We start from the raw sequence: 19313 nt of genomic DNA, 5'->3' as shown, positions 1-19313 counted from the left end.
AGGGAAAAAAAAAGTCAGTAAATAGAAAACGACTCCAAGTGGGCCCAGATGTTGAATTTAAGAAAGGCTTCAAAGTGGCTTTTATGATCCTGTTCAAAGAATTAAAGGAGAACATGGTCTTACTAAGTGGACAGATAGGGAGTTGGTGGAAACTGTGAAACAAAATCCAAACAGAAATTCTACAGTCAGCAAGATAATAACTAATAGTTCTATTGACAGATTAATAAAAAGGACTAAATTGAAGAACAAGGAAGGATAAGATTTAAGAAAAATGAACAGTCTTATAGATCTGTGGGACAACACAAACTACTTCAACATACATGTAATTGGAGTTCCAGAAGGAGAGGAAATGAAATAAAAATGGCAGAAAATGCAAGTAAAATGGAAAAGCAGTTAAAATCTGAAGTGTGGAAAGGAGTTTGAAACTTTAAACAGGATACCAATCCTAAAAAGTGTTAGACATAACACTCATTTATGAAAATAAAATACCTTTTAAAACCATGTCCCTGTTTTTATCAGAGAGAAAATTACCAAAATTATAAATGCACCTCACAGTTTGGTTGATTTAAAATTTAAAATCAGAGTAATACAATAGTCAGAGTAGTACAATAGTTAGCTGTTTATTGTATATTATTACAATGGCTACTGAATTACACTATCCTATGTTTAACTTTAGACATTTAACGTCTGCAGTCATTAGCTCACTGCTTTGAGTCCATAGTTACTGGGTAAGAATTTCCAAATTTAGAAATCTAGTTCAAGGGAATGGAAGCTAGACAGACCTCTGTTGGGCGTACTTTTATGACAGAAGCTATGTTTTCTAAATATTCTCTTATTGCTGGTATTAAGTCATCAGCTCATGGGCAGTATAAAAAATGGTCTGAAGCATATAGCAGTTAAACCAGATGCAAAACATGAAAAAAATAGATGAAAAATGATCTAGAGTAGATGTCTGATATTGTCCAGATCCCAAACTCAAAAAGCAGCAAACCAAAGCCACTAACAAATGTATACAAGATGTTTGTAGTAAGGGTTTGCAGAGCAGATTTCTTTACAAAGAGCTCTTGGCAGACCGTGTGAAGGCCGCTAGCGGTGTTTGAAGTGTACGACGTAGCACAATTGATATTTGACTCCTCCAATTTGTTTTGTGTAGCATTAAAAAAAAAAAAAAGACTATTTTGGGAGGATAAAACCTCTTAATTTTAACATTTCTCAATCTTTTATGCTAACTTTTCCACTCACTTTACCATTCAGTTCTAAGTTTTTATCTGTAATCCTTTCCCACAATTCCTACACTTAATCATTTGCAGCTACAATTTTTGTAATATTTGCAATCTTATGGGGAAAAAGGGCCAATCTCCAAATCAGTCTGCTATGCAAAAATCTAGAAATATTAGAAAATTTAATGTTAAATTTTGTTTAAAAAATTTTTTTTTAAGATTTTTTATTTTAAATCTCTACACCCAACCTGGGGCTCAAACTTACAATCCCAAGATCAACTGAGCCAGCCAGGTACCCCAAATGTCAAATTTTAAAGCAAGAGTCTAACTATGTGAGTCTTCAGATTAAAGCTGTTAAGTGTTCATATTTTCTAAAATAAAGCTTGTGATCAAGATAAACACTGCAATGTTATAACGAAATAACATCAACTACAATACTTACTATTCTGTTGGTCCTCAATTTAAACTTACTTAAAAACACATGGTTGTTATGATGTGTTAAAATTAAACCCGGACATGCTTTCTCTCACTTATTTTGCTAATCTTGTACTTTTTATTAACAATAAAACCTAAGAAAGGTATAGAGATTTAAAGAGTTAAATTTTCTATTTTTTCATTTAAGACAAAGCATACGTGATAACTCCAAACCCAATTATATACACTTAGTCTTTTTTTTTTACACTTAGTCTTATTCAGATGATTAAGTTAGTAATTTTGTATTCCTGTCCATTTTTACCTACCTATGGTCCATTCTGCCAAAATCCACTGGCTTTTCGCTAGACTTTCTTCCTTCTTTTTTAGATTTTATTTGTTTATTTCAGAGAGAGAGAGAGGGAGAGCACAAGCAGGGGGAGCGGGGGAGGGGGAAGCAGGCTCCCCACTGAGCAGGGATCCCAATGTGGGCCTCGATCCCAGGACCCTGGGATCATGACCTGAGCCAAAGGCCACCCAGGCACCCCTTTTCACTAGATTTTTGTGACTAAAATTAAATTTTAAAATCTAAGATCAGAATGAAATGATATTAAATTGGCTTAATATAAAATTATATATATGTGTGTGTGTATACACACACACACACACACACACACACACACACACACATATATATGGGTTTAAGAAAGTCATTATATACTGGAAAATCAGAAAACCAAAACTGAATACAATTCTACAGCATACCAAACACTAATTGTAATGGGTTGAACTGTGTTCAGGTTCTCACCTCTGGTACCTGCAAATGCGATCTTATTTGAAAATTGAGTCTTTGCAGATATAATCAGGTTGAGATGAGGTCATATTGGATTAGGGTGGGGCCTACACCTGCTGACTTAGCACCTTTGTAAGACAGAGGAGAAGACTTGGATGCAGGGACAAAAGAAGAACGTGGAGCTGTGACAACAGCCACGTGAAGATGGAGGCAAGGAATTAAGTGATGGCTTCGATAAGGCAAGGGCTACCAAGGATTGCTAGGATCCACCAGAAGCTAAGAGGCAGGATTCTGCTCTAAAGTCTTTAAAAGGGAGTATGGCTCTGCTGACACCCAGTCTCCAGAACTGTGAAAGTACAAATTTCTGGGTTTCTTTAAGCCATGAAGTCTGTGATGCAGGGAGCCCAATGTGGGGCTTGATCCCAGGACTCTGGGATCACGACTTGAGCTGAAGGCAGACGCTTAACGACTGAGTCACCCAGGTGCCCCAGAAATGCACTGTTTTAAAAGGGTTTTATGTCAGAGACTCCACCAAAACAACAACAACAACAACAACAACAACAACAACAAACCAAAACCAAAACCAAAAAACCTACTAGAACTGATAAATGAATTCAGTAAGGTCTCAGGATACACAATTAATATACAGAAATCTGTTACATTTCTATATGCTAATAACGAAGTAGCAGAAAGAGAATTTAAGAAAACAATCCAATTTAAATTGCACCAAAAATAATAAAGTACTAGAAATAAATTTAACTAAGGAGGTGAAAGACCTGTCCTCCAAAAACCATAAAACACTGATGAAAGAAACTCAGATGACACAAATGGAAAGATAGTCTATGCTCATGGATTAGAAGATCAATACTGTTAAAATGTCCATCCTACCCAAAGCAATCTACAGATTTAACATAATCTCTATCAAAACATTAACATTTTTCATCAAACTAGAACAAATAATACTAAAACTTGTATGGAACCACACAAGACCCCAAATAACTAAAGCAATCTTGAGACAGAAGAACAAAGCTGTATCAAAATACGTTATAAAGTTGTAGTAATCGGAACAGTATGACACTAGCACAAAAACAGACACATAGCTCAAAAGAACTGAATAGAGAGCCCAGAAATAAACCCACACTTTTATGGTCAATTACTCTACAACAAAGAAAGCGAGAATATGCAATGGGTAAAAGACATTCTCTTCTACAAATGCTGCTGGGAAAACTGGACAGCTACATGCAAAAGATTGAAACTGGACCATTTTCTTGCATCATACACAAAAATAAACTCAAAATGGATGAAAGACCTACATGTGAGACCTGAAACCATAAAACTCCTAGAAGAAAACAGGCATTAATTTCTTTGATATTGGCTGCAGAAACATTTTTCTAGATATGTCTTCTCAGGCAAGGGAATCAAGCAAAATTAAACTTTGGGTCTATACCAAAATAAAAAACTTTTGCACAGTGAAGGTAACAATCAACAAAAATAGGGCGGCAATCTACTGAATAGGAGATGATATTTGCAAATGATATATCCAATAAGGGGTTATAATCCAAAATATATATAAAAAACTTACACAACTCAATGCCAAGACCCAAAAGTAACCCAATTAAAAAATGGGCAGAGGACTTGAATAGATATTTTTCCAAAGAAGACATACCGACGGCCAACAGACACATGAAAAGATGCTCAACATCGCTAATCATCAGGGAAATGCAAATCAAAACTACAATGAGATATCACCTTCCACTTACCAAAATGGCTAAAATAAAAAACACAGGAAATAACATGTGTTGGTGAGGATGTGGAGAAAAAGGAACCCTCATGTGCTGTTGGTGAGAATGTAAATTGGTACAGCCACTACGGAAAACAATATGAAGGTTCCTCAAAAAATTAAAAATATGACCCCATAATTCCACTACTGGGTATTTACCCAAAGAATACAAAAACATTAATTTGAAAAGATATATGCACCCCTACCTTTACTGCATCATTATTTACAATAGCCAAATTATGGAAGCAGCTAAGTGTCCACTGATAGATGAATAAAGAAGATGTAGTGTATATACACAATGGAATATTATTCAGCCATAAAAAAGAATGAGATTTTTGCCATTTGCAACAATATGGATGGACCTACAGTAGTGTAATGCTAGATGAAATAAATCAGTGAGAGAAAGACCAATACCCCATGATTTCACTCATATGTGGAATTTAAGAAACAAAACAAATGAACAACAAAGAAAAAAGAGGACAAACAAAAAAACAGACTCCTAAATACAGAGAGCAAATTGACAGTTGCCAGAGGGAAGGTAGGTGAGGATGCCCTGAAGTAGTTAAAGGGGATTAAGAGTACACTTATCTCGATGAGCACTGAGTAATGTACAGAATCACTGAATCATATTATATACCTGAACTAATATAAGACTATGTTAATTATACTTCAGCAAACATAAAACAAAAATATAAAAGTGTTTCACGGTCTAATTAATTTGGGAAACTCTAGAAAACAATCTTTGCGCAATTTTACAAAGTCTTTAATATTCTAGTGTACATTGAATATTTTGAGGAGTATATAATTAAGGACGTAGTCTTCCTCCAACATATTTGACCACTGTACATCCCCCCCTCCAACTTTTTATTTAGAGTATCCCATGGGACTAGCATCTCAAAGAATATTCTTTGAAAATACTGCTCAATGAAAATATTTAAGCAATATACTAACAGAAACTGAAAAATAAGTACAAATAATACATTAGTACTGAGGGAATGCAGAATCAAAAGGATCACAGTCCGTGGGATTAATTAGGCAAGGTTTCCCATTCAACATACTGCTAATTTTGCAATGGAACTTTAGGCAGTAAGATGAACCAGGGATACATATGCTTAAACCAGTAGAAACCATTTAAATTGCTGAATGATGTTTTAAAATAAAAATTTTATTACTACAACTTACAATTTAAAAAATTTTAATTGCCTGTACTTGGGGGAAGTAAATACTTACATTATTAAGATGATTAGATTTTACAGCCTTTTCAACCTTCATCAAAGCTTGTTGTTCTTATTTATACATTAGTAACTGCTTATAGGTTTCATCCGGCCTTTAATGCCTCAGAATTTCATTACAGTCTTAGGTTAAAATCCCATTATCACGTAAACTATTATGAGCAAGGATTCTATGTAACAAACTTGTTTGCAAATATCCTGTTAGGACTATGGTTTGTCATAATGAATTCTTTGTAAAGAATGGTTTTGTATAACAAATGCTTCCTCTTGATTATCCTCTTAAAATAATCATTCTATATTACCAAAGACCTTGAATGGTATGCTGTTTTCAGTCTAGAATGGAGAGCGAAGAGCTCACTAATTCTGCTTGGTGATTAAATCCTTTAACTCCCTTGGTTCCTCTCAGTTCAAACATTCCTACTTGAGAAATCTAACTAAGGTACGAATTACTACAATGTAAAAAGACTGGGACTTCATTCACTGATTCATTATAGAGAGCCCATTTCAGCATGTACTCCTGCAAACTGTAAATATAATTTCTACTAATAAATTCTCCATAACAAAATCATGATATCAAGTAGAAGTTTTCTTTAATTAAGCAAACATTGTTTTAAAAGCTAAAGAAATAATAATGGTATTAACCCATGTTTTATTTTGTCTCTATGGGGCTAGTTCATTAAGGGTAAACAGAGTATCTTTATTATTTTATCCCTTATCTTAAATTTTTGAAAAAAAAATTGATTTTTTTTAGGACATATTATCCATAATCCAAAGGAGACATCATCAGATACATACGTAAGAAGTTTAAAAGTAAATCACTTTGAGCTACACCAATGAGTTATAACTTACACAGACTAAGGGTCCCGTTTTCCTTAATTTCAGTGTGTAAAAGGAAAAGGGGGGAAAAATCAAAATCCTTTCCTTTCAGTCAGTGCTTCTTATTTTTTTTTTTAAAGATTTTATTTATTTATTCAACAGAGATAGAGACAGCCAGCGAGAGAGGGAACACAAGCAGGGGGAGTGGGAGAGGAAGAAGCAGGCTCATAGCGGAAGAGCCTGATGTGGGGCTCGATCCCATAACGCTGGGATCACACCCTGAGCCGAAGGCAGACGCTTAACCGCTGTGCCACCCAGGCGCCCCGTCTTGAGTATTTTGAACTGTGATCAAATAAGAAATTTTTACTGGGAATATACATAGTTCACTGTTTCTAAAGTAATGTTAAGCAGTTTTAGAGACAGTTGCAAACTTGAGCGATGAAAATTAGGTGATTAATATTCTCCATTACTTTGGCCTTCTCTTTACATTGGGTCCCTTATCGAAGTCCCTGAACCAATCTGCTGAGGTCCTCAGATGGAGACATGGATCCATAAACCCAAGGTTGTTTCCAAACAATTGGCCATGTAAGCAAAAAGGACACAAGATAAAAATATCTGATGATTGCTTTAAAATTCCCTATTAAAACTAGAGAAAATATGCCACAGTTTTGCAGATTCATTTACATTTTATTCTTAACTAGAAAAAGCAATTAGATATAGACTAATGTTCCTGGGTGCTCACATACTAATTCACAAATAAATTGGTAAAAAAAAATTGGATCACATTTGATGTTTTATAAATAGCAGTAAGAGTTTTCTTACCTTCAAAAGTTCAAAGTAATGTAGACAGTGGTAAACAGGGGCTAGAAGTAGCCTGGGTAAAACATACTGAACAGCTTCTTTGAAACCTTCGCCTATTGACTAAAAAACAAAGTAATTAATTTTTTTTTTAAGTTTACTTCTCAGACATCATATATCTTGATTTAAAAATTACTATACCTGTAAATAGAGTGCCGCTCCAGGCTTTGATAACTGACTAAGGAAACGATCATGAAAACCAGGCCGTAAAATATCTCGAGCATATGATTCATATGGATCAAATGCCAGTTCCTTAGAAAATAAAGAAGGTAAAACATAATCTTTCTCCAAGTTAAAACGTAAATAACCTACCACCAGAAATACAGAAAGATTAAATTATAGGTACATCTAAGCTAGCACAATTATGTACTTCTTTTAAAACCTCCAAACAAAATTACATGGCTATTAATGATTTCAATAGGATGTTTAATATTTTCCAGTTAAGAGAGTAAGTAAATCAGTTCTTTCTGATGAATAATGGCATCCTTCTGTGTTATAACACCTCTCCTCAAAGGATTCTAGTAAAGCATTATCAACAAAAGTGGTCATAAGAATGGCAAGACTTTGGTTCTGGAAAACAAAGTTTAGTCGGAACAACAACGAATACAGGTATCAACAATGGGGTCAAGTATAAACCTTTAGAATATGGGTGCCCAACATTTATTTTCTTATGGTTATTTCTTAGTGGTAGACTTTTATTTTCACATTCTTTAAGCCAGAGGTAACAGTTTTTATCATCTAAAATTCATTGTTACAGTTTTCACAAGCAATTAAACAAGAGTTTAATCCAAATTGCCAAAAATTCTGTCATCGATCATTAATAAACCAAATAATTTTAATGGTTAGGTCTAAAAGGGTACAATCTATTGGTTTTGGTGATTTCTGAGGAAAAAGAGAATCAGTGTCTCGATTTTAGCAGGAGCCATCCTATGCCCTGTACTTGGTCAAAAAAACACCAAAACAAAAACGTATGAAAATTGTGCTCTAGATTCTAGCAAGAGCTCACTTCTAGGATAGGGAATTCTAGGAAGGAAGAGGACATCTAGTGGAGGAGTACAGAAGGAAGAGGAACTGACAGCACAGATGATGTTTATGTTCATTACCCTTAATGGTGTTTCTTAGATTGTGTTTTTTCTTTTTTAAGGAAAGACTGAATAATAACAATACAAGATCAGAAATCAGAAGACCTGAGTTCTAGTCTTTGTGAAATACGATATGGCATATAAAGTTCTAAGTCATCCTGAATTCCTTGAACTGGCTCCTGATTCATTTTCCAATTTCAACTCCTTCAACTACATTCCCAACTAAAAATTTCTACGATAATGTTACACGGGAAATTGCAGTCCACCGTAGATTTTACAAGAATGGATAGTAAGGTTTCAGCAATAATAACAGAAAGGAGTCAGGTATGAACAGAGTAGACGGGACAGAGGAATAAAAATGTGAGTTGATGCTTTTATCGTGGGTCTCTTGAACTCTAGAAATCTTGTACAGCAGATAATGTTTGCCTTCCTCCTCTTTCAATAAACTCTAATTTACTACAGACTTTTTAGGACAACTATATACATAAAGTAAAGGCTATACAGTGAAGTGACTTAAAAGCATAACCTTAGAGTCAGCGAGACCCAGATTCCAATTCTGATTATACTACTTATTAGCTGTGTGAGCTTTGATAAACTAAGCCAGTTTCTTCATTGGAAAATGGATAATACCTACTTTCAAGGGGATGTTTTAGGAATTAAATGAGATATCATATGCAAAATGCTTACAAAATGCTTACTATGCATGCACATAGTTAAGCACTGAATAAACAGCCCCCAGTATTATCATTCTAAAATAGCTAATTTCAATTGAGAAAAAAACTAACAACTAACTAGGAATCCAACCTCTCATCACACAGTTTTATTCTTGAGGATAGATTTGTAGAATTGCAAGCACGTCTAAGAATCCCTAAAGAAGTTAACAGATTTTTGATTAGTTTACTGGTTAAAATTCAATACTTAGAAGATTCACACAAAAAAATTTAATTATCAATACACGTAATTGTGTATTAATGATTAAAAATGTATAATAAAATATTCTAAACACACAGAAAAATACAGAGAACAACCTAACATACTATACTCACCATGTAGCTCAAAACAGTTCACCATCTTAGAACACTTGTTTCAACTTTTTTTAAAAAAAGTACTGTGGTAATTGATCCACCTGAGCTCCCTTTCACAAGCTCATCTCCTCCCTTACTCATCCCCAAAGGACACCGCTGTCCTGAATTTGAATTTTATCATTCCCACGTAAGTTTTTATATAATTACATATGTATCAAGAAATAAGGCAATGTTTTCAAACTTTATATAAACATCGTAATGTATTTATTCTTCTGCAGTTTGTACTTTACAAAGTTGTGTCCAAGATTTATCCATTTGGATTAATGTGTTTTCTTCCATTCATTTATTCTAAACTCTGTAACATTCTATTGTATAAATATGTATTTTTTTGAGATAATTTAGATTCACATGCAGTTGCAAGAAATAACACAGAAAGATCCTGTGTGCATACTACTGTTGCCCATCATGGTAACATTTTGCAATAGTACAATATAGTGCAGTATCACAATCTGGCCATTGACACTGTTGTAGTAAAGTAAGCAACACTTGTATTACCACAGGGATCTCTCTTATTGCCTTTTTTCAAGAAAAAAATTGTTAAGGCTTTATTTTTTTAAGTAATTTCTATACCCAACGTGGGGCTCAAACTCACAGCCAGAGATCAAGTTGCACGCTCCACTGACTAAGTCAGCCAGGTGCCCCTCTCTCGTTGCCCTTTTAGAATCACACCTTGCTCCCTCCTATCAGCACCCAAATCTAAAGTATATATTTTTTGTTTTGTAGCTCATGCTTTAGGTGTCATATCTAAGAATGTTTTGCCAAAGCCAAGGTTGTAAAGATTTAGCTATGCTTTCTTCTAAGAGTTTTATATTTTAGCTCTTATATTAGATCCATTTTATGTTTGTATATGGTGTTTCTCATGTTTCTCAGAACTTTATAGTGTCTTTTTGTAAACAGAAGTTTTAAAATTTTAATCTTTTATGGTTTGCACTGTGTTCTTTAAGAAACCCTTTCTATCTCAAAGTCATAAACATATTCTCCTATATTCTCTTCTGAACTTTTAAAGGTTGCTTTTTCATTTTTAGATTTCTAATCTGTTGAGAACTTCGGTATGAAGTGAGCTAAGGATGGAATTTTTTCTTTCCACATGGATAACCAGTTTTGACCCAGCATCATTTTTTTTTAATTGTTTGTTCTTTCTCTCCCGGTTAGTAGTGTAATCTCGGTCTCATATCATGTATGCATACGTATTTTTTTCAGGGCACTCTATTCTGTTGCACTGTCTGTTTATACCTACACCAACACCACACTCTTCATTTACTGTGGCTACGTAATAAATTTTAAAATTTGACAAGACAAATCCTCATAATTGTTCTTCCTCAAAATTTTAATTTTTGTCCCTTCATTCTTCCACATGAGTTCTAGGACTAGCTTGTTATGCACCGGACTTAGAGATCATTTGGGAGACAACTAGTATCATAATACAATTGAGTCTTTACATACATGAACATAACATGCATTTCCACCTATTCACATCTTCTTTATGAATCTAATTATTTTATGATTTTCTTAACTGGTCTAGAGTATTTATTGGGCTTATTTCTGAATGTCTTATAGTTTTGTTTCTATAGTGAATGGAGTATTTTTCCTTTAATGTCATGTATTCAGTGGGTTATAACTGAGCACAGTAATGCTATCTACTGTTATGCTAATCTTTTATGTGGCAACTATACTGAATTTGCCTACTAGCTCTAATGCTACATAAGTATTGGATTTGCCATGTTTACATGTTTTTGAACTTCCTACAAATGGAATTATATAGTATTTTGAACGTCCTTATGTGGTTAGCCATATGTTGCCCTTTTTTTAAAATCGGTAGTTCTTTTTTATTGCCATATAGCATTTCACTGTGTGAACATATGACAAATCATCCATCGCGAATAAACCTGCTATGAACATTTTTACACATGTTTTTTGGCAAACACAGGCACTCACTTTTGTCTGATATACACCCCAGAGTAAAACTCCTGGATCATACAGTACACCGTATGCTTAATTTTAGTAGATAAGCTGAACAGTTTTCTGAAGGGGCTGAACCAATTTATATTCCATCCACCAGCAATGCAGAGTTCCCACTGTTCAATGGTTTTAAACTGCATTTCCTTGATGAATAATGGTGCTGAACACCTTTTCTTTTTTCAGGAAATACCTGCTTAGGTCTTTTGTCTATTTTCTAAAAAAACCTGTCTTTAAGGATTTTACATACTCTGGATAGGAGTCCTTTGTTGGCTATAGATACTACAAGTATTGTCTCGCCATCTGTAGCTTGCCTTTTCACTCTCTTAATTTCGGTTATTGATACAGATGTTCTTACTTTTAATGAAGTTCCGTTTATCAATCTTTTCTGTCATGGTTTTGGTGTCTTGTTTAAGAAATTTTTGTTTATTCTAAGGTCATGAAGATCTCTTACATCTGCTTCTGCGAGCTTTATTATTTTAAATTTCGAACTCACTCTTGAATAAAAGTTTACTTGGGCAGAAAATTCCATTTTCCCTTAGTCCTTGAAGCTACTACTCAACTGTTAGCCTCTATTGTTCAAGAGAAGTCTTCAGTCATTCTAACCGTAGCTCCTTTTCAAGTACCACTCTCTTTTCTCTCTCACAGCTTTTAAGATTTTCTCTTTAGCCTTGATGTTCCATAGTTTTACTATAATGTTTTTGGCTGTAGGTTTATTTTTATTTATCCTGTCCAGTATTTGGAATTCATTTTTGATCTGGGAACTCATGTCTTCATTTCTGGTAAATTCTCAATTGTGACCTCTTCAAATATTTCTTCTCCATCATTCTTTATCTGAAACTCCTATTAGATGATATCAAAGCCCTTTAAAGGAGCCTTTATTACTCTTAGCTGTTCTTTCATATTCTAATTGTGGTTTTTCTGTGTCACATTTTCAGTGAATTCCTCATTTCCTTTTTCTAATTCATTAATTTTCTCCTTGAACTAGGTTTAACAACTAGGTTTATTGAGTTTCTATTTATGTTTAATTCCCAATATCCCTAATTGTTTCGATACTTATTCTTATTTTCTTTCCACCTATTTTTGTTTCACAACATCTTCTTTATAAATGGATCATATTTCTTCATTTATCTCTGAGCACCCTAAACTTCTTCTAAACTCTTTGTATGTCTATTGTACAAAATTAATTTCATCTGGAATGAATTTATTTTCTAGTTGTTGATTTTATTAGATAGCACTCTAAACACGAGAATTTGTCTTGTATTTTGGAATTCTGTATTATATAGACTTCTTAGGGGGAGGCTTTTAATTTTTGGTTTCCTTTTCTCCCATCCCTGTATGGCCACTCTTCTAGACCTGAACCTGCTCTGTAAGTAATGTTGGGGTCTCAGGCTCTGTAATCATACCGGCTTAATACTGTAGGATAATTTGTTAAGTTTTAAATTATTTTTGTTATAAGGTAGTGTTTCTGTTTCCCTATCTCAAGTCCACGACTTCCTATAAAACCTTGCAGGGAGGAAGTTGATGGGATTTCCCCGGCATCCTCTTACAATCAGGGTCTTGAAGCAAGAAGTCTTGCTCACTTTCATGGAGCACATTTAGTCTTCATTATCCTCAAAAGCTGAACACCCAACTACTGGAGCTCATTACTTGGAATGCTTACTCTATTTCTGATCTTATTTTTGAGTCTAGTTATGTATATTCCTTTTTAAAAAAATACACTTTATGACTTCTATGTGTTTGAAGCAAGAGTGGAGGGGCCATCATGAAGCTTAAGCTTACCATACTGTTTGGCCTGAAAATCTTAAATTTTTTGTTTTACAAACCGAACCCTGTATTTGTGGATTTTAGAGTAAGAACAAAGTAAGAGCTAAAAATCTCAGAATGACCACCACTGCTAACTTAATAGGACTAATTTAGGACTATTTTAGTATTTGAATACCCAAGGAGAAGGTTAATATTTCTCTACCCCCATAACATTTGAATCACCTAGGTCCTAGACTTGATTTTCCTATTCACTTCACTCCTCGTATTCTAAATAATAATGTACAGTTATCATATATTGAATAGCTTACTGTGTGGTGGTATTTTAGGTAGGTTACTTTAATTTTCACACAAATCCTGAGTCCTACTATTATCCCTACTTTAGAAATACAGATATGGGGATTTAGAGATTGGAGATAAATTGCCCACAGTCACATACAACTAAGTAGCAGAACTGAGGCTGGAACACAAGCCGTCGAGCCTCAGGTCCAACTTCCATGGCTTCTTCAATGACAGGGCATTCATGGACTTTTCTTAGCTTTGTTACAGAAGACAAGATGATGGACTGTGAGCTGTAAATGCCTCCCCTCTGTGGGATCTGCTTCTTACAATGGATGAGAGACTACTTCTTTGTGGTTTTCATAAGATAACAGAAACAAATGTTGACAATGAACCTCTGAGGAATGGACAATATGACCGAGTAGTCAGCAGTTAATACCTATGATTTTAGCTGGAAACAAGAATTTAGATTCCAATTTTAATGCAAATGTAGAGCTTTTATGTAGACTTTTTCTGGGTGTATAATTAAAGTACTTACCTCTGCTAAGTCTTCAAAGCAGCTTCCTACTAAGGGATGGGGGCTACCTTCATCAGTCATTTCCACAGTATCTTCTATATGGCCCAGTAACTTTACACTAAGTTCGTGTATATCTACTATACGGCTAAATATATTTTCTACATCCTGTTGGGAGGAAAAACACATTAATTCAGTTGGGTTATAGAATAAAAAACAAATTTTGAGCCAATAAGTCATTTTATAATCATGAAATTTAACATGGCAAATACAATGAGAAATTTTAACTTACAAACTTAAAAGACAATTCAAGAATTCTCTTTGCAAAGATGTACAATTTGCAAATACATTTCTTTAGGTCAGTGGTTCTATGAAAACTACTTTTTAAAACAAAAAATTTAGTGAGAAGAATGGCATTGTTTTACATTTTTGCACATCTCTACCATCTAGCTTAATAGAGGTAGCTGGATTTTCATACGTATATTTCTGCACTTAATCTGTTGTGATACATTGTTTTTGATTAAAGCATACAAAGAAAATCCAGCTTTACACAAATAGTTGGAAAAGGGAGGAATATTTTAATAGTCTACTCAAATAATTGTAGATCTCCTTTCCTTTTTCAGTACAGTTTCTTTATTGAGATATAAGTCACATACCATAAAAGTCACCCTTTTAAAGTACACTATTCAATGATTTTTACATATTCAGATCTGTTCAGTTATCGCCACTATCAAATTCCAGAATATCTTCATCACCCCAGAGAGAAGGTCTACATCCATTAGGAGCATTCTCCAATTTCTTCTTTTTCTGTCCAGGGGCTGGCAACCACTAATCTACTTTCTATCTCCATGGATTTGCCTATTCTGGACATTTCATATAAATGGAGTGAATGGCCTTTTATGATATTAGACCAAAACTCAACAAATGGTAGTTTCTTAGATGTTAGTTGCAATGTGGAATCTGAAACCATATCAACTTTGTACCTTCTACATTAAAATCCACTGGTCTATATTAAACTGAGTGCATCCTTCACCCACGTGTGTTTTTGTAGCATTATGAATTAGGTCACTTGGAAAGTAGTGGTCCACTGAGTTCCACAAATCTTCCAAATATTAACACATTTCACTATAGAATATTAAAAGACCAAATACATCAGCATCACCACTGATAATGTGAGTGGATACAATTTTCCAAAATTCTATTTTCATTTGAAAGTTCAATCTTTAACACTATCAACGAATATTGCCACTTTCCTAGAAGTGACAGGTTTGTTCATTTTATTCCCCCACTTCATTTGTTTTTGAGAAATGTCTGCCAAATACACAACTCTGAATAATCACAGTCTGTCAGTCATTCTTTCAGGTAAAAGTAGTGTTTCATGAAGACAATAGCAATTCAGTCGTACAGTGCTTTCCTTCACCACAACCACCCTACTTTGATATGTAGCAGAAGTACTTATGCGTGCTTCCTAACTGCCTCAGCTCCTCTCTTACCCGGGCCTTCTCGCGGCACGCCAAGGCTCCTGTTCTACCAGTAGTGACCAAAAAATCCCTAAGTCCATAAAGTCCCCTTTTACCTCATTTCTTCATTCTATTCGTCTGTCATCTCGTTTTTATTACAAACACACATGCATACAAGAATGCTCAACACAACACCTAGTGACTTCTGTAAGATTTTCTGTAGGTTAGATTCCTGGGTAGATTTCTACCATGGGGTATGTATTTAAGATGTCCATGGATATCTTCTTAAAAAGAGTCCACTGGCTTACCCTCCCATAGTAGTATATAGGAGTAACAGTTTGACCAAACCCTCACAAAACTGAATATTGTCAATTTTAACTTTTAGAACAATGTCTAGGTAACTGAAAAACAAGAACTAATTTACAATTATTCAGTTACTATTTTTTTGATTTGATTGTTTTTAGTGACTATTTTTTTTGTCAAATCAACTTTGAAGCAGGATTCATATACGATAAGATAAACCTACACTGATGCACTTTTGGATGAGATTTTATGTAGTTATTCACTCTTGTAACTATCACCATAGTCAAGATATAAAACAGTCTTATTAGCTTAAGAAGTTTCTTTATGCCTCATCCCCATTAGTCACTATTGCCCCCAGGAAACCAGTGATCCGCTTTCCGCCACTACAGATTAGAATTCTAGAATACTAAAAAAATAGAATCATATATAATCTTGTCTAGTTTCTTAGCTAATGTTTTTGAGATGCGTCCATACTGTTGCTTTTATAACTACTTCATTCCTTTTAATTCTGAGTAGTATTCCGTCGTATGGACATACCTCAATTTGTATAGCCATTTACCTGTTGATGGATATTTGGGTTGTTGCAGTTTGGGGCCATTACAAATAAAGCTGCTATGAACACTCATGAACAAGTTTTGTGTGGACATGTTTTCATTTCTTCTGGGTAAAAACCTAGCAGTGGAATTGCAGGTAGTATGGCTAGGTTATGTTGAATGTTACACAAAACGGCCAAACTCTTTTCCTAAGTATTTGTACTAGATTACATTCCCACAAGCAGTTGCTCCATATTCTTTTCAGCATTTGGTATTGTCAAGCCTTTCTGTCTAATGAGTTTGTAGTAGTATCTCAGTGTGGTCTTAATTTGCATTTCCTTTATGGCTATTGATGTTGAGCATCTTTCAATGTGCTTTTTGGCCACTGGTATAGCTTCTTTCATAAAGTGTGTGAATTTTTGCCCCTTTGAAAATATCAGGCTATTATTCCAATTACTGAATTGTAAAAGTCTGTTATATATTCTGGATTCAGGTCCTTTGTTAGATATATGTATTGCAAATAGGTTCTACCAATTTGTGGCTTACCTTTTTATTTTTATGACAGTATCTTTAGAAAAGCAAAAGGTTTTCATTTTATTGAAGTCCAATTCATTAATTTTTTTATTTTACGGTTCTTGATTTTTGTGTCTTAAGAGATGTTTACCGATTCTTTACTCCTTTATTTTTACTTTATTAATTTTTTTTAAAAAATATTTATGTCAGAGAGAGAGAGAGAGAGCAAAAGAAGGGGGAGCAGCAGGCAGAGAGAGAAGCAGGCTCCCCACTGAGCAAGGAGCCCAATGCGGAACTGGATCCCAGGACCCCCGGGATCATGACCTGAGCCGAAGGCAGGTACTTAACTGACTGAGCCACCCAAGCATCCCTTAATCCTTTATTTTTGAGGATTTTATTTTTAAGTAATCTCTATACCCAACGTGGGGCTTGAACTCACAACCCCGAGATCAAGAGTCATACTCTACACTGACTGAGCCAGGCAGGTGTCCCTTGGCTCCTTTATTTTTAAAAACAACTTTATTAAGGTAACATTCACATAGGATGCAATTCATCCATTTAAAGTGAACAATTCAATGTTCTTTTTTTAAACTCTATTTAAAGATTTGTGCAACTCATAAACTACTCCTGTAACTTTTAATGATCATTCATTGCCATAACTTGAGCCCCCATCTCAGCTTCTGTAGTAAGCACTACTTTTCCGTCAGTCGCCCATGACTAGACTTCTAGGAATTACCAGGATGTAACTCTCTTAGACAATCTTAGTTGTTCTCACCACTCAGCATTTCCCCAGGATTCAATTACGTTGGTTTGATTACTACTGTAGGATCAGTAATCCCTTCTCTAATTTTCAACGTTACCAGCTCTCTCTTTTTGCTCCCCGAAATATTGTTGTCACACTTCTATTACGGTAATTACCACACTATATTGCCATTTAATATTAAGTTTACATTTCAATCTTGACTAGACCCAATTTGAGGGAAGGAACTGTTTTATTCATCTTTGAATCTCTGTTGCCAAGTACTATATGATGCCTAACAACACATATAGGCAGCACTGATGAAGTGTTAGTTGAATGACTCAAGTAAGTCAAATTAAACAAAAAAATCTTCCACCTTAACAAGAGGCTTTATTCCTCGGAGTACATAGAAGATTTTAAGTTCATTTGCACTTATAGTTCAGTCTAGTTTAGATTTTGTTTTTAATTTATGATGTTGAATTTATTGAACCTGTTGTAGCAACTGTGAGATCACAGTCACTATGAATTAAATCCCACAACTTAAAAAAAAATTTGACAAATCAGCAATCACGAACTACACAAATCCAAATTTGAGTGGTCATGTAAAATCGACAACACATGCAATCATATAACACAACAATACTTACATTAGCTGAAAACAATTTTGAATTGGAGACAAAGGGCTCTCTAAAAACTTTTATAATTAAATTTAGTTCCCTTATGTACTGTCGAATTTCTGCCATAAATGCTTTTACCAAATCATAATAAGTTTGCTCTCCTGAGGTGGAAGGCTCTTCATCAGTTAAAGATAATATATTTATATCTTCTACATCTTGATGAAACATGTCCATTAATACCTAGACAGAGATAGAAAACAAGTACAATAAAATATAAATCTATAGTCGAAGTTAAGCACCCTAAGTTGCTCTTTGAATACAGTTCTTAAGTGATAAAAAGCAAATACACAATAATCTCTTCTTAGCTATATTGCCACTGACCCCCTCCTCCGTATCTTCTCTAAAACAGAATTCACCATCTAATATCACAAACTTCCTCCAAGTCCTCTATTAATAGTAGTATCTGTCTCTCTTGTTAACCTATTACTTCAAATTTGTTCCCAAATTCTATGTTGGCTTTCTCTCTGACTTAGTTTCCTCTGTTTCATACCCTTGCCATTACCACCTCATTTCAGGGCCTCACCACCCTGTATTTGAATAATTCAGTTTGCTAATCGGCCTCCCTGATTACATTTGTACTGATCAAAACCAGTCCTTATTATTATTATTAAAGAAGTCTACTATTCAAAGAACAAGTCTACTATTCAAAGAAGTCTACTATTATTACTCTTGCTAAACCTCATTTTTCTACTTCTGTAAATTTTGACATCATTATATCCCCACAACACAATGAACTAATATTTTACTTGGATTACTTTCTGCTAGTTTCACAAATATGTTTCCCTTCATCAACTCTGGATCTCTCTCTCTCTCTTTTTAAAAGATTTTATTTATTTATTTGAGAGAGAGAGTACAAGCAGGGGGAGGGGGCAGAGGAAAAGGGAGAAGGCGGCTTCCTGATGAGCAGGGAGTGGGACATGGGGCTCCATCCCAGGACCCAAGGATCATGACCTGAGTGGAAGGCAGATGCTTAATGGACTGAGCCACCCAGGTGCCCTGGAGCTTTGTTTTATACTTCTTTTGCATCTTCTCCCTCTGTGAGCTCATAGTATGTACTAAAATATTTTACTTATCTGATTCACTTAAAAGTATCAAATATTTTACATTTACTAAAAAAATAACTATTTTAAAAACCAAATATTTCTTCATTTAAAAATATCAATACATTTGAAACAGATCAGGTGATTTTACTCTGTATGCTCACATTCTAAGTGGACTTTGTAATCAGAAAGAATATTCCAAATCAGTAAGAGTATAGTGAGGAAATGGATCGAAACGCTTCATCAGAAAATATTTTC

General features: G+C 34.5%; 1 protein-coding gene across 2 annotated transcripts in view; it reads right to left on the bottom strand.

Moving 5' to 3' along the window:
* Positions 1 to 19313, bottom strand: part of SOS1 (SOS Ras/Rac guanine nucleotide exchange factor 1) — a 140928-nt gene that overhangs the window by 48769 nt on the left and 72846 nt on the right. For both annotated transcript variants that reach the window (XM_045809028.2, XM_045809029.2), the window contains exons 5-8: positions 17986 to 18195; positions 13815 to 13958; positions 7252 to 7362; positions 7075 to 7173 (exon numbers count right to left, since the gene is read on the bottom strand). In XM_045809028.2, the coding sequence (XP_045664984.1) occupies positions 7075 to 7173; positions 7252 to 7362; positions 13815 to 13958; positions 17986 to 18195 (564 nt within the window). The remainder of the gene's footprint in view (positions 1 to 7074; positions 7174 to 7251; positions 7363 to 13814; positions 13959 to 17985; positions 18196 to 19313) is intronic.

Source organism: Ursus americanus, chromosome 7 (genome assembly GCF_024610735.1).
Source record: "Ursus americanus isolate L20-20 chromosome 7, mUrsAme1.1.p, whole genome shotgun sequence".
NCBI lineage: Eukaryota > Metazoa > Chordata > Mammalia > Carnivora > Ursidae > Ursus > Ursus americanus.
Note: the sequence above shows the minus strand (reverse complement) of the source record. Positions and strands in the feature narration are given on the sequence as shown.